The sequence below is a fragment of the Pseudochaenichthys georgianus genome, chromosome 9, assembly GCF_902827115.2.
Source record: "Pseudochaenichthys georgianus chromosome 9, fPseGeo1.2, whole genome shotgun sequence".
In the NCBI taxonomy this organism is placed as follows: Eukaryota; Metazoa; Chordata; class Actinopteri; order Perciformes; family Channichthyidae; genus Pseudochaenichthys; species Pseudochaenichthys georgianus.
In genome coordinates, this window is record NC_047511.1 from 40,584,551 (window position 1) to 40,600,936 (window position 16,386).

The 16,386-nt window shown below is 41.0% G+C and overlaps 1 protein-coding gene across 1 annotated transcript in view; it reads left to right on the top strand.

Annotated features, from left to right (window-relative positions):
• Nucleotides 1-16,386, top strand: part of LOC117453000 (GDNF family receptor alpha-2-like) — a 66,580-nt gene that overhangs the window by 3,111 nt on the left and 47,083 nt on the right. The window contains exon 4 of the mRNA XM_034091828.2: nt 15,395-15,481. Within this exon, the coding sequence (XP_033947719.1) occupies nt 15,395-15,481 (87 nt within the window). The remainder of the gene's footprint in view (nt 1-15,394; nt 15,482-16,386) is intronic.

Consider the following 16,386-nt stretch of genomic DNA (forward strand, 5'->3'; position numbering starts at 1 on the left):
TTATTTTAACGTTCTTGTTTGCACGTTGTGAAACATTTAGAGAGCACAAGGCAGCCTCCTGGATTGACATGTCTCTCGGTGCATATGTTTCACATAGCTGACTAGATCAGAGCTGATGGAGACGCAGGGCCCATGGGGATCGGGCTAAAAGTGAGTCCTCAACCCAACAGCGACATCACTCCATGCTCATACATGGCCGAAGCTTGTGTGACTGATGTCAAGTGTCATGCCATGTAAACAAGGAGGACATTACGTGCTCGGCAGTTTTTTTTTACACGTGTGGTGAAAATGTTGCACAGTCTCACAGCTCAGAGCATTCGGGGCTCTTGTGCGGCGATCCGTGAAGTGATTTGCCAGGACGACTGCTCATAGCACCAGCTACACACTTCATCAGGCTGATGGCAGCAGAGTGTCCCTGACATGAGTTCAAGGGAAATGTAATGACATGGACGCTCCCCAGGCCTTCTGCCCCCCCCCCCAATAATGATCTTTCTGGTCTCCCTTTATATATCTCTTTCTCTCGCCTCACCCAAGAAACATGCGGGCGCTCGGCATTACTCCAAGAGTTTGTGTTTGAGTGCACAGCGTTTTTGTTTCTTTACTCAGCAGATGTCTCTCAGCACTGTCCTGTTTTGGCCCTGTTGCCCTTGGAGATAAAACCCGATTTAACACAAACGAAAAGCTCTTAAAGTGCAGCTTTAATCTAATCACGATCCACTGTGCAGTCAAGCACACTTTTGTTAACTGGAGACAATCTATGTACGACATCCATCTCTGGAAACAAACACGAAGGGTCAAATCCCAGCACACCCTCTCCAAATGGTGCTGAACCACTTTGAAAGTGATTTGTGGACAAAGCCGGATGTAGTTCTTGGGTAAGATGATGCGTACTGTAGTTTTGACAAATGTTCTTCTACTCTCGTTAAGATATGAATGGCTCGAGAGGAGATGAGACAGAACGATAAGAAAAGTGAGGAACTAAGGACTAAAAAAGAGGAGTAGAGATTGAGAAAGACAATGATGACAGACAGAAGAGGGCGGAGCTTGTAAAAGACCTGGACATATTTTTGTATTTATGTGATTTAAATCAATTAAAAAAAGTTATCTCTTGTGCCTTAAGCATACAAATATACTGTATAACCACTTTGCTGCAACCATAAGCCATTATAAAGTGTTTATTCTACTAATTCAATACAATATACAAACAACCCATACAGAGAAGGTACTAGAAGACAAAAGTAGTAGAAGCGGGAGGGCATACTCATCCAATTTTAACGTCAAATACAATCATAAATAAATAAGAAATATATAATATATTCATCTACACACCACTCCATGCTCTTTGAAAAAGAATCATGTAATATGTATATAAGTTCACTCATAATGGGTTTACATACACACCCGAACTTCTATATTCAAGATTCAAAGGTTTTATTGTCATATGCACAAAGCTAGTGTAGAAATGGCAATTAACACTAGAACCGCCAACGGGTAAATTTTACCCGCAGCTGTTTCTTGATTGTATGTAACTTTTTTTCAATAAAATATTCATGTCTCCCAGTCCGTGACTTTTCCTGAAAGTGTGTTATGTAGCACCCTCTGTTGTTAAAAATTGTCAATATGAAGTAAGATTGAAAAAATGGACCAAAAAATGCCATTTATACCCATCAGCGCCAGCGGGTAATATTTACCTCATAGAAGATGCAGTGATTTCTGAGCTATCGATCTCGCGTCAAAACATAAACATGATGTGTTGCTATAGCAACGCCTGTTGTTTACTGCGGTTCCTTATAGAGCGAGGGGTAGATAGATAGAGAGAGAGATAGATAGATAGATATAGATGGATAGATATAGATGGATGGAGAGTGAGATAGAGACACTTTGCACATAACTCACGGTAGCAATCTTTTATAATACTGCACAAACTAGATATCAGATAAAAGCTGAGAGTCCACAGATTATATCGGTATATGTTTCATCACTGCGATCAAAACTCACTCTTAACCCTGTGTTCTAGTGTGTTAATCAAAAGAACATTGTACCTTGAAAATCAATGCATTCTAATAGCGGGTACATTTGACCCGTTGGCGGTTTTAGGTATACAGCGACCCCTGGCGGTTCTAGTGTTACACTATTCTGACTTGAGCTCCTCCAATGCAACATATACAATAAAATACAAAATAAAATGTACTGTAAAAAGACTATATACATGTCAATAGAATATGGGATGTGTTCAAGAACAGAATTTGAAATTAAATAATGTAAACTAAGACAACATTATATACACACACACACACACACACACACACACACACACACACACACACACACACACACACACACACACACACACACACACACACACACACACACACACACACACACACACACACACACACACACAACACATATACATATACACATATATAGTTTTGAGGTAGAACATTTAAAATCCGGCCACGGCTCGAAGTTGGGCTGTATCTGATGACCCGTGCCGACCGGAGCAGGGAGGCGGCCTCTCGGCTGCCTGCAGGGCTTCAACATCATGTCTGTGAAGAGAACGCTGATGTTGACCAGGGACGGACTGGGATTTGAAACGATGCCCTGCTCCCAGATCAGCTCAACGCAAAGCAGCACAATGCTCCACTGCCTCGGGCAAGGTTATACTCTGGCAATACCTAATTGAATGCGTGTTGTTTATTTCTAAAACAGATCCAAGGGGATGTTGTTAACAGTTCAATACAAGTGCACACATGAATGTGAATAACCATGAAAGCTCGGAGTAGAAAGATCCAGTATGTGGGAACAAAATATTACAAAAAAGGGAATTTATGTCAGAGTAAATTCATTTGAGATGTGTTGCTATGACTTCATAAATGTTAAACATAACATCATATAGCTGAGCTTTTTTTAGAAGCCTATCTTATAGGCTGCATATTTGATATTTGTTAAACATTTTTCAGTTTTTTCTGAAGCAAGAAAGAATAAGAAAACGTATGATCATTGGTACAAAATGTTTTTAGTGATTACTTTATATATAAAATAAAAATGTGCATTAATACATTTCTGAGGGATCGTGTGCACTTCTTGACTTTGTCATAATTAGACCAAACTGTTTCCATTTGTTTCCACGTGTGAATGAAGGAAGCACCGCCCCTAAGCCTTGAGCGTTGGTACTCGAACAAGAGAGAATTGAATTTGAACTCTGCGCAACTCTTTTATCTAGACAATCATTATTTTCTAGATCAAAAGGACTTCATAAACCAAAAGACTTTACCACATAAAATAATCAAGAACCAATTTGGGGGCAAAGTCATGGGAAGAATAATGAAAAAACCAACCTCATCCAGAGATTTAAACAAGCTTTGAAGGATCTTCATTTTTAAATTAATTGCCTCACTGCGTTGTCTCTTTTTTTATTCCACTGATGTCATTCAGCAAACATCAAAATGGATGCTGAAGCTAGAAGTAAATACTGAGTGATAGGATAGTGTGTTTTTAGAGGTAGGCATCAAGTCTCTTGTTGCAGTATTTTATGTTAGATGTTGCGAGTTGCCTCCACTAATAAAAGACTTTCAGCTTGGATACATTTGTGTTAAGTTATAATTAAGATTAAAACATAATTGTTCTCCTGCTGATGAAAATTAATCAGTTATACTTTGGTTGTAAACTTTTGTTTATTTCAATTCTCATTTTTTAAGCCTGCTATTTGCGGAAATTAAAGGGGCCCTATTATGCAAATTTTCAGGTGCTTATTTGTATTTTGTTCCTCTACTGGGACATGTCTCCATGCTTTAATGTTCACAAAGCTCTTTATTTTTCTCATGCTGCCTGTGCTGCAGCACCTCTTCTCACCCTCTGAAACCAGAGCCCAGTCTGCTCTGATTGGTTAGCTGGCCGGCTCTGTTGTGATTGGGCAACCGCCCCATAGCCTATCACATGAATATTAAATAGTGAAGTTACTGAAGAAGAGAAAGGAGTCTAATGGAGACTATTCAATAATAATATTGAATAGTCATTTTGAATATTCAAATCCAGGAAGGAAGATTTGAATATTTGCACCATTTACATGGACAACTACATCCATATAACACATATAGGAAAGGGCAAACCCAATAAAACTTAATCCGGCCCCTTTAAATTTCAGAAAAACAAAGGAGAGAAGGACGTCACCTTGCATGTGAGATGTGTGTTAATCATTGCTAAACCATAACACCATCACCAGCCAATCAACAATCACTTGTGTCCCAACATCAGTTGGTGTAATTGTGTTTTTCTGCAGCCAGTGAACAGTTATCCTTTACCAAAATACACTTCAGATAACATAGATTTAAAATCACAACCACTGCGTCGAACTGGGCGACATGCGCCTCTCTCTTTTCTCCAGAGAGTTCTCTCCTGCTATGGTGTGATAACTGAAAATATCATACTTAGTTGAAAGCAAACCAAAGAGTCTACCCTGAGACTGAAAGGTAATCAATCTTAAGCCAAGTCCAAGCAGACTCACCGTATAATGCCCTGGTGGACCAGGCCCTTAAGTTGCAGTGTGTCCGCTGTCCGTGAGATGGAATTGTAAGTTACATTAGCTACAGCAAACAAGGTTCAGACACTTATGAGCAGCATGAGCGTCTCCGGTTACTAAGGTCCACTGAGAGGCCTGACTTTAAGTGTTTCAAAGTTGAATTTATGTCAGGGGTCAAATCCGGCCCGCGACTTCATTTTCTGTGGCCCCACAAGAGCGTGCAAAGAATATAATATGTTTGTTCTACGGTTACATGCCGCTTTACAGAAGCACGTTGCCCATAAACTACATGTCCCACAATGCATCTCAAATTAGAGTTTTTTCTCAGATTTGACCTTTTTTTCAAAATGTCACTTTTTATTTAGCTTTTCTTTTAAAAATCATTTTGTGACGTTCTCACGGAAGAGACTTGCAATTATTTGCCCTAGGCTTCTACTTTCAGACCGAGTTAATTATGAAGTTATTACCCTATCTGATAATAATCCAATGCAGAGGCAATAATGTAATATAATACATTATTTTATATATATTAAATATTTATATATATAGTCTTAAAGTTACAACCGGCCCTTTGAGTGCAACCATAATGCGAATGTGGCCCGAGATGAACATGAGTTTGACACCCCTGATTTATGTGATAAAAAACAATGCCCCGCTGCTGAGAAAACACCTTACCTTGTAGAGTGTGGCAACAATGTGAGCTTGATGTATCCTCTTGAAATACAAGCACCTTTCAGCAGGTGGTGGGGGATATATTTCTTTCCTTTTAAAAAATGATTTCTAAGCTGTTATGGCCCTGCCTTTAGGCTAAACCGTACTGCGCTGAAACCATCAGTATGGTGCTAATTGTTTCCTATTAATTCTGTTTTCTAAAGGAAAAATGGCAGCTAAATTCGATGTGTCAGTGCAGCCGTCCTTGAGGGATAATGGGTGGTTTCTGCTCAGAATGGGCCTGAGTTGGTGTGAGGAATGAGGTCTTGCAGTTTGAATCTATAAAAGAAGTAATTACTAAGAAAGAAACATTGGCTGCTACACACAGGGATATTGTACAGGCAGCTGCGGTTCTCTTACAACCGTGCCCTGGGACTTATGTGGATATAGCCTTGCAGGATTGCAGTAGAATTAGTCATTTAATCGATAAGTTCCACACCTCTAACATGCATTATTTCATAGCATTAAACCCCAGCCCGGGTCTTCAAGTAGCAATCGAAGTTCTTTTGTGGGGGGCTTTCAGAGCCGTTTAATTAGCGGAGCCAACTTTCACTGCAGGGAGAGAAAAGAGATCTCCCCCACCGGCCATGTGTCGGCTCATTGTGCGAGAAGACTGTATCTTTGCATGAGATGACGAGAACACCAGGCAATTTCATGGCATGATTTATTTTCCTCACTTTCAAGAATGTCACGGTTGCAAAGGTCACCCATTGAGTGCATCACCACACCATGCTAATACCACAAGTATGGCCCAAATGCTGTGTACAGTTACCTCACATTGACAGTGCTTATAAGAATGCTGCACACTTCATGATTGACTTCGGCAGGGAGGGAGAGGAATGGAGAGAGCGAATGATGGGACTCAAGGTGAGGAGAGGACGGTACATAAATGATAAGAGAGAGAGACGGAGGAACCCAAAGGGTAAAAAAAGAGAGTCATGGGGGAAACGAAGAGGTGTAGGGGGGGTTACAAAGGTACACAGTATTCCTGGGTGAAACCATCATTACTATGAGCAATGGGAGCAGTCACCGGCCATTACCTTAGCCATCCACTGTCATAAGCAGAACACTTTTCCAGCCAGCCCGGCATGTCAGGGGAAAGGGAAGCAGGCTCCTGCATGCTGAATATGTCCTCTCTGCTTCCTCCCTCCCCTCACACTCGCTAGGTGGCTACTTCATCATGAGAGGAAGGCCCCGTCGATAGCCTCTGGATGTGATCAATAGGATCTCTCAGAGCATTCCCAATCTCTTCCTCCTCCTTTTCAACCCTTTTTTTTAATCTTCCATCCCAAAATGGATCGGTGAAATATGATGACAAAACAGGCAGTGTTTGTCCGCGTAAATCCGTCTGATGGTTTTCCACACTGAAAGGTGAAGTGCTGCAGATCCCTCCCATTCACCAGGAGGCTGTATGGAGAGTGTGACAGAGCGGCCAGGTATAGCGGGGTTCAGATTATAGCGGAGTGAGTTCTCAGGCTCTCTCTCAGAGGGGAGAGTGAGTGACGGCCCATTCTGCTCGGTGAATGCTGTCATGATGTGGGCATTAAGACTCACTCATGGCAGGAAGGTTCAGGGCGTCGCTGAAGTCAACTAGCGGGCCCGGCGGCTGTCATCTCAGCATGGGGACTTCCATCTCTCTCTCTGTTTCTCACGCTCCGCTTCATTAATTGAAATAGCTGCTTGTTGGAATAAGTCAGCCAAGTTGTTCAGAGCTAGGGGCCAAACACTTTTTATTTATATAGATGGATCATTTGGATCGTTATCATTCTGTTATCTATTCTATTCAGCGGCAGTACTTACATTTCACAGTGTTGTGTTTCAGTTGCTTCATGTCGATAACTCAACATAAATATACAGTATCCAAAATGGGGTTTTCTATTCTTTCAAAGGATGGAAAATGTTTAATTTTGAGGCTTATATTTTGCTGCCTGTTTTTAATGTTCTTCCGAATATGTTGCTAAGCAGTGTCAGAAAGTAAGTAAATACTCAAGTATAGTACTTAAGTACTTTTTTGACACATTTTTTACTTTACTTGAGTATTTCCATATATTGCGACTTTATACTTTTAACTCGCATACCACATTTCAGAGTAAAATAATGTACATTTGACCAATTAAATGTATTTTAAATTTTTAACACTCAGTTTCGAGTTACTTTGTACATATAAACACATGATATGGTATAATGCAGTACTGTGCTACTGCACAGTATTCCTAGTATCTACATTTGGTCCATGTCAACAAACTAAAATGATCTTACATGTACACAACAGGATAATATGATAACCATAAATAATATAATACTGTAAACGGATCCATTCTGCATTACGAGTACTTTTACTTTCGATACTTAAAATACATTAAGCAGATAATACTTCAGTACTTTATATTATTGTGAAATGGGTTATTGTGCAGAATGACTACTTTTCTGCACTACTTTTTGTACTTTAAGCATCTTTTGATGTCAATACATTTGTACTTTTAAGTATTATTGGAAATCAGGACTTTTACTTGAAGTGGAGTATTTTAAGACCATAGTATTTGTTTGTTTTTTATCAATATGTTTATTGATTTTCAGCATACAAAAAAATCACATACATAGGACGAAGACATAGAGCCAAAAGCAATACATATATACACAGGACAACTACATTACTTTACATTAAAGAAAATAACAACACTAAATTAAACTGGTACACACAGTAGACCAGGGGTGCCCAACCAGTCGGTCGATCGCGGGGAGATTCCCAGTCGATCGCAAGATGTGTCTAAAAATAGAACAACAATATTCTGTTTTATCGTTAATGTCATGACCTAATCTTCCCGTGCCAGAATAATGCACTTGGGGGCGTGGCTGGTGGGCAGTGGGCACTATTTCGCTGACGTTGTCCGTGTCAAAAGGAGTGCAGTCCGCACACACACAAGACCGCAATTATGGCAGAAGCAAAACATATATAATTTTCACTCCGAGTGGGAGGATGATTATTTTTGTATCTATTCCGATTCAAAGTCCATCTGTCTCATCTGCAATGCGAGTGTGGCTTTATCGAAGAAGGGTAATTTAGGAGCGGCATTTCAAAACAGTGCACAAACGCCACGAGACGGAATTCCCTCCTAATTCTGCCTATCCGCTCCCAAAAGGGGAGGGGCCTGAAAGGACAGCTAAATGCACAGCAGTCCATTTTCACCAGGCCCAACAACAAGAGCAAGGCTGCTAGCATAGCATCTTATCGTGTCATTCACGTTCTTGCGAAACACGTGAAGTCTTTCAAAGATGGCGAAGTTGTGAAAGAAGCATTCCTGGAGGCTGCCGACGCGCTTTTGGGGGACAGTAAAAATAACAGTAGTATTTCAACAGGTTTTTGATATAATAAAAACTCAAGTTATATACCGTTATTAATCAGCTGTAAGTTTTAGTTTGTTTGAACTCATTCATTATAATTATTGTACAAAATGGTATAAGAATGCAAACTTAAATTGATTATAGTCTATTATCAATTCAGGTTAAGAAACTAGTGTTGCTTGCATCCTATTTTAAAGGCATTTCTTTTTATACTAAAATGCAACAACAAAAGGGTTTGATTCTATTAATTGTGTCTTTTTTATTGCACTTTGACAGCAGATTCCTGAGTAGCTTCAGGTCTGAGTTGTCTTATTAGTAAGCCTAATTTATACTTTTGTTGCAACACTATTTTTATATAATGGCAAAGAAAAGGTTCAGAGTCTTTTCTTTTTCCCTGTGTGAAACATTGAACAGTGCTGCCACATATGACACAGGCTGTGTCATATGTGGCAGCACTGTTCAATGTTTCTTGAAAACATTACCCACTGTAGTGACGTGTGAATAAACTCCAACACTGTATCAATAACACTGTTGTGTAACTTCAGTTAAATACTTGTATGTGTGTAGATTAGAAAGAGGTAAAATAAAGGATCTGCAGTATTTTATGAAGTATTAATCGTACAAAGGTCAGTTCTATACAAGTAGAAGTGTGTATTTACCTGATAGTAGGCTGTCAGTAATGGCTACGCCTCTCTATTTGGACTGGTAGATCTCGGCAGACTGGCAACTTTAAAAGTAGCTCTCGGTTCAAAAAAGGTTGGGCACCCCTGCAGTAGACCATAGTATTTGTACTTTTACCTAAGTAAAGGGCCTGAGTACTTCAAACACGGTTGCTAAGCTATGAATATGCTATTTACTGAAGCTGTGCAGCACAAGATGAAGCGCTCAGTTCCAGACACCAGGTATTAAAATGCTGATTTAAGCAGCGCAGGTGTGTAACTATTCATACTAACATACATCCACATAGCCAACAGGCATGTCTGAACGTTTCAGCACTCATTTCCTCAGCTGTGTTTGCCCACCACGCCACACGGATTGAAATTGTGACTTGAAATATTATTCAGAGCTAATCCAATATTCTATTTGTATGGTTTGGAATTGAGTTTAAAATGTCAATACCACTTCAAACGCTAAGCCGCAAACTGAATTTATGCCTCAACTTGTGTTCTGTTAAACACTATTGGAGAAAAAAAGATGCATTTGTATCACTTTATCTTTCCCCTTCTTGAAATGCGCACATTATGGGAGGGAGTTGAGAGGAAACATTAATGCATTTTTATCGTAATAAAAATGTGAATTATCATTTCCCCAGTGTTCCATCTAATACGTTTCTATAGCGTACAAGGATGCTTTGAGGAGTGCTTTAAAGAGGAAGCTGTTGTGATAAGCCTCGTTTGCAACATTTGGGAGCTGTGATGAGAAAAGGCTCGGTCACCTTTTGTCACCGGCCGAGTTCGTGCTAAAACCAGCAGGACTCTGAAGGACTCTGAAGGACACCTCCGGCTGCGCTCCAGGCTGTGCTCCAGGCTGTGCTTTGCTTTATGTGATGAATGTAACAACAGAAGTGCTATTGCAGTACATTGTTATTATTTTAATAAGTAGTAATATTACAATTTGGTCTTTTCACAACATTGCCTGCAGCAAAACCGGGCTACGGTATTAAATCAACATTAATAATAAATAGTAACACAATCAGCAGAGGGCACCTTTAAAAAAACAAAACAAAGTAAATGACAGTATTTAAAAACGACTCTGCTTCAGGAACAAAAACGGGTTGCCAAGAAAGTCACTAAAAAAATCCATATAGGATAATTTTCATCACCCAAGGAGTTTAGCTTCATTGATAATGCATATGAAAAGGATGAGTGATGGCGCCTAACGGCTTCATAAAACCCCTTATGGCGAAGGAGGAGACAGTGAATACTCTTAAAGCAGAATTCCTCCCTCGCTGTAACCGGGAAAGGCCTGCCTGTCTGAGCTCTGTCATGCTCCCCACTGTCAGAGCAAATGAAGTCAAACGGAGGCTTAATTACAGCGATAAGTTGTTGCCCTGTGGCTGAAAACATCGTATCGCTAAACAGCTGGGAAGAATGTTCTATTATGGATGCATAATTGGGTCCAACATGACTGTCAAAGAGCACCTTTTGGGTAAAAGTACAACAAGGCCTCCTGCTGTCCTCACAACCTACGGGTGTGCGTGATTATACTGTGTTTTGCACTTTTATGATTCAGTAGCCTACGGCTCGTAACATCCATGTAAATAAGCTTTTCATATTCAGTAACTACAGCTACTGTTGTGGTTTGACATTGTTTTATAGGATCGCCACAGTGCACTCTACACTTCTGCTCATGAAGTTTAATGTGCTTTAACACGTCTTGATCCCAGGCTGATTGTGCACTGAAGCTTCCCTGCGCTGGAAGAAGCTGCCAGAACAAAATGCTAAACAACCTCACCACAATTTGTATTGCTCCTGTCAAAAGATAGGGCATCCGTTATGCCCATGTTGCTCTGTGCAGCACAAAGTGTTCTTGTAATGGAAGAAGCATTGCACTTTTCTGTGGAATATTTCCATCTTTTATTAAAAAAATTACACAATAACTGTCAACTGCTGCAAAAATAATTGTGTGTGTGCTTAGCTGAACTATTGAAAGGCTTCAGAAGGTAATGGTTGTAATTAGACTTACTCATATACACCTCATTCACACCAACGGTGTTTCAGGGCCGGTTCGGAGCTGGAGCTTGAAAAGCACCGGGTTTTCCTCTTCACACTCACACCGCAGCGGAGCAGCCTCTTAGCTCCAGAATCCGGTTCGTTTCAAGCACCAAAAAATTGTCCGGCCAGAGCAAAAGCACCGCATACGTCACGCTTACGTCGAGGCGGGGGCAGAGACAGATCAACTCCTGAACAACAACAACAAGCCCGCGTTTTATCCAGTTTGTACACAACGATGGAGAAACTTAACAAGAGTTTCAGAGTTTCAGTGTTTATGCCATAGACTGTATATATAAAGGTTTCTGCTCATGGTGAAGCAACGTGTCTGCGTGTTAAGGTGGAACCTGAGCATTCACGTTGATCACCTCTCATTATAACTCATTATAAATCTATAAAACTATAAATATTAAACTGTACTTCACTTTTTCATTTGAGAACAGCTGTTACATACCTGGGTGAAGGTTACAGTTCATTTAAATGAAAGATACAACGTTACTCCACACTCATGGTTCAGTCCACCTTAAGAAATAAGACCGACCTCGGAAGCAGTTGTGTTTTAAAAAAAACCTTTATTGACACGAGTACACTTTTTTTATAAGAATATAGTCTAAACCACAGAAATGACTCCGTAAAAGCTGCAGATAGAGCCATAAGAAATTAATGCAACTGATTTCATCCGCACGGTTTGGCTTTATGAAGCAGGCACGCAAACGGTTACGTCATGACGCAAACGATGACGCAATGACGCAGCACCAGTCGGACTCTGGGCGGTGTGAAAAGAGCCAGAGCTAAACCGAAGAACCGGTTCTGAACCTGAAAAGCTCTAGCACAGAGCTTGAACCGGAGTTGCGTTGGTGTGAATGAGGTATGAGAGATCTCCAGCATCTGTCTCTTGGCAGAAACGTCAAAACTAACATGAAATGGCTGACGCAAAGTCAGCTGGAAAACATGAAAACCGAGATCGACTTTCAAAGAAATTATTGTGTCTATAAATCTTTGTGGTTCAGGGAAGAGTGGTGGTTCGATCCACAGTCAACATGTCGAAGTGTCCTTGTTGAAGATACTTCAGATTAATCCCAGATGTATCCCCGTATCCAACAGTGTGTGAAGTGTTTGAATGTTAGGCTGCGGCCACACGAGGACGAAAACGGCTAAACGCATAGGATTAACGCAAACGCAATCGCAAAAAAGCTTCCGTCCACACGCAATAGTTATCCGGATAGTGTCTGTCCACACGAGCCCGCTCCGTTTAGCTCCAACCGCTGGAGAAGCTGCAGTACATATGCCGAGCCTATACGTGGCGCTGTAACTTCCTCCACAAAAGCAGCGAAGAAGCATGGTTGTCATGGCCCTTCTGTTTATTCTCCGCGGTGGGGGCCGAGGGAAGCGGGCAGAGTTTTTCGCCAGTCAGCGTGTATTAAAGTTTAAATATTCCGGACAAAATCATAAAAGTGCCGGTCAAAGGTCTTCTTTGTTATTTATTGAGCTTTAAAACAAATGAATAACGACTCTATATATTATAATAATAAAATACACGGAGCCTCTCTTTTTCCTCCCTCTCTTCGGACAGCGTCAGTGTCTGTCTCATGCAGCAGCTGATCCAGTAATGAGTGACCCGGCCGACAGTAAAAATAAACATATTTATAACTAGTTTAGGGAGTTTGAGAGGTAATTAAAATAGCTAAGGGTGATGATCTGACTTGAAGTGTGTGTTTTGCTGCAGCGGGAGGAGCTGCAGGTGAGCAGAGCTGCGTGTCTCCGTCCTGTCAGATTAGACTTCACTCGCGTTTAGGTCCATATCGAGAGAAAGATAAATAATCTGAATTCAGTGTGCAGTTTACTTTGACGCGGGGTGAGCAGCAGAGGTGGGGAGAGGCGGGGCTATTGCCTCATCATTATCAGAAAATGATCGTATAGGGCGTACACAAGGAGCCGTTGGACCCTCCAGAGCGTTGCGTATGCCGTTCTATCCACCTTGGGACCCGTTATCGTTTCCTCAGTCATTTAGTGCCGTATTCGGTCGTCCTCGTGTGGCCGAACGGTCTATATGACACTAAACAGTAACGCAAACGACTGTTTTCGTCATCGTGTGGCCGCAGCCTATATGACACGAAACAGTAACGCAAACGACCGTTTTCGTCCTCGTGTGGCCGCAGCCTTAGCCTCCTTGAGCATAGGTGGAAAGTACCACTAAGTATGTAAGCACATTTACTGTAGCCTACTCAAGTATCAGTTTGAGGTACTTCTACTTTACTTGAAGATTTCCATTTGCTGCCAATTTATACTTTTACTCCACCACATCTCAGTAAGAAATATTGTATGTTTTGCTCCACTTCATTTATTTGACAATTCCCGGTTACTAGTTACCTTTCACACAAGTAACATGATGTGTTTATGAATACTATCTACTCAAAAAATATCCAAAAGGTGTTTATATTTATTTGTTCGTTTTAAAAGAGACATTCTGCACTATGAATACTTTTACATTTGATACATTTTGTCGCTAATACATCTGTAACTTTTTGGGATTTTGTCTTATTTTTAGACTGTGGTATTAGTACTTTTACCTAAGTAAGGTATCTGTACTTCTTCCACCACTGTCCCTGAGCAGGTGGAACCTTTAATGGCAGCTTCTGCCTCTGTATGAATGCTGACTTATATAAAGCGCTTTGAGAGGTTGCAAATACTGAACAGAGTTATATAAATAGTCTATTTACCGTATCCTTCAATACACAAACAGAACACACAAACAAGACATGTACATTGAGTACATAAGTGATTCAAGTTACAATGTATACTTCTCTCCCCTCCGATTGTTTGCCGATGGTTGTCTTTATCTTCTCTCCCGTCTGCCTCTCCTCGGCCCCTTTTCTCTCTCTTAAACACACTTACAATCCTCACTTGTGCCAGATGTCAATATGTGCTCAGAGAATGACCGGCTGAGCTGTTCCATCTTGTTATGATTGTCATTATTGATTGAAAGTGGAGATTTAGGGCTCGGCGTACAGCGGCCACCCTGCAGTACGCTGTCTGAGGCTGTTTTTCTTTACTCTGTGGACAAATTATGATCGAACATTCCCTTTCTAAATTCCTTTAATTATTCAACTTTAGTCATTCCTTTTAACTGTGTGCCAATGTACATCATTTCCTGTGCTTTTGATTAGTTTTAATGGAGAACATACTGCCCCACGCACACACACGCACACACACGCACCCACACACCCCAATATCCCAACCTATTACCCAACTGCTACGAGACAACATTTTATCAGTTTGCATCATCTTCTGGGAAAGAGGATATTGATAAACAAAGTGTACTATATCTATTGTTTGGACGTTGTAGAAATGCGTGTGTGCACCACGACAAAGGAGCCTCATTCACTTTCATTGGGGTTGTTTGCGTGGTGCAGACACGTAAAAGTAGCAACGTTCGTGACTCCACCACGCACTGCGGTGTTAAGGAGTCGTGGTGGAGTCACGCATTCTGGTGAGATCGGGTTGATTGTTTGGATGTAGTGATTGGTAGGCAGACTGCAGTGTTGTTCCAACAGGTTTAACATTTTCTCATTTGTAGCAGCGGGCCTCCAACCCTTCCTCACAACACCCTGGCTGTGTTTCTGGTGGGATCAGAATGCAAAGCTATTACACACAGGAGGGGTTGTCTCAATCACACCGAATGGCTATGCATTTTAAATTCCGGATTAGGGCCGACAGAGAAGCAGGCACACGGGAGAGACTGAGTCAATTGAGTGCTAATCTGATTTAAAACATTTTCTTTTCTCTACAAACAGCTCTGGGAACACATTGTTGCTGGGGCTCCCCCAAATCAAACAGCACGGACAAAATACTCTCTCAAAACAGGAAATGATTCGACCATGATGAACATCCTGTTTTCCATATGAAGAAAATACCAAACCGAGTCAACTGTTGGCCAGCCAGTATACCGGGAAATGACATCATTACATTACAGTTTAATGTATTATTTAACGTTGTGTGTTATTTCAGGTCCTCATAGCTGGAATGAATTCTTATGTCTGTCTTTGCGAATGCTCTGCTGTAATGCTGTTTACTTGAGTGTTAATTCATCTTTTTACTGTGTTCACAGATGGAGACATGGATGACTCATCCCCGTATGAACCTGTAGCTCCAAGCCGACACCACGATGCATTTCGCCTGGCCTCCATCTCTTCAGGTACCTCAGGTTTGATCTTGAACTAAAAACGTGGCGGTTTATTATATGAGTGGAGACTTTTAGAGAGGGTGAAATAAAGGTTCCTTGGAATGAATAAGGAAGTCTAAATAGCCTGGGCTGATCATTCCTCACAGGCCTTTGAAGGGATCGGTGCTTATCGGTTGATCTGTCTTGACATACGACAGATGTTATGGGCCTGTGGGGTAAACCATATACCCAGTTTATTACTGCACATTTCCCCCGGCTATTGACTCCGCTTTCAGTTTGATTTCCTATTTGGATTACTAATTAAACAGCCCAGCACACAGCAGGGGGGCTATAGCCTACGATTTAATTTACTGGTTATTACCGTCATGGTATAACTAATCAATGTGGATCCTATTATGAGACACAGCTACATTGCAGTGCATATAGAAGCTAGTTATACAAAGGGTGTGATTGGACACAGGGACGATGTCTGTCCATTGCCAGAGCTAAAGGCATAGTCACTTGAAAATTAAAGTTTTCTTTTCATGTTCTGAGAACAATTTCTGGAGGATGTTCAATTTTTTTCTTTTTTGCCAAAAGCAATTTACAAACAGGGAGAGCACATTTTCCTTTTCATTTGGCTGATGTATCTTGCTTTGTTTTATATCTGGGAGGTACAAGAAAGACACGCTTTTGGTATAATCCCCTTAGCTTGGAATCAGCAGTGTTGTTTGATATATTAAAAGAAGAAGAAGAGTACAAGATCAAATATGAAAAGGGCAGGCTTTGATTACTTTGCCGTTTTGAGAAACGATGGCACACTGTCCTCGCTGAACAAAAACGTGTTCATCTAGAAAAGATTCAATAAGAACATTCTCCGCCAAGGTTGCAGATAAATGGGAGGCGTGTGGTGCAGTGGGTTGTGCGTTGGTGTTCGG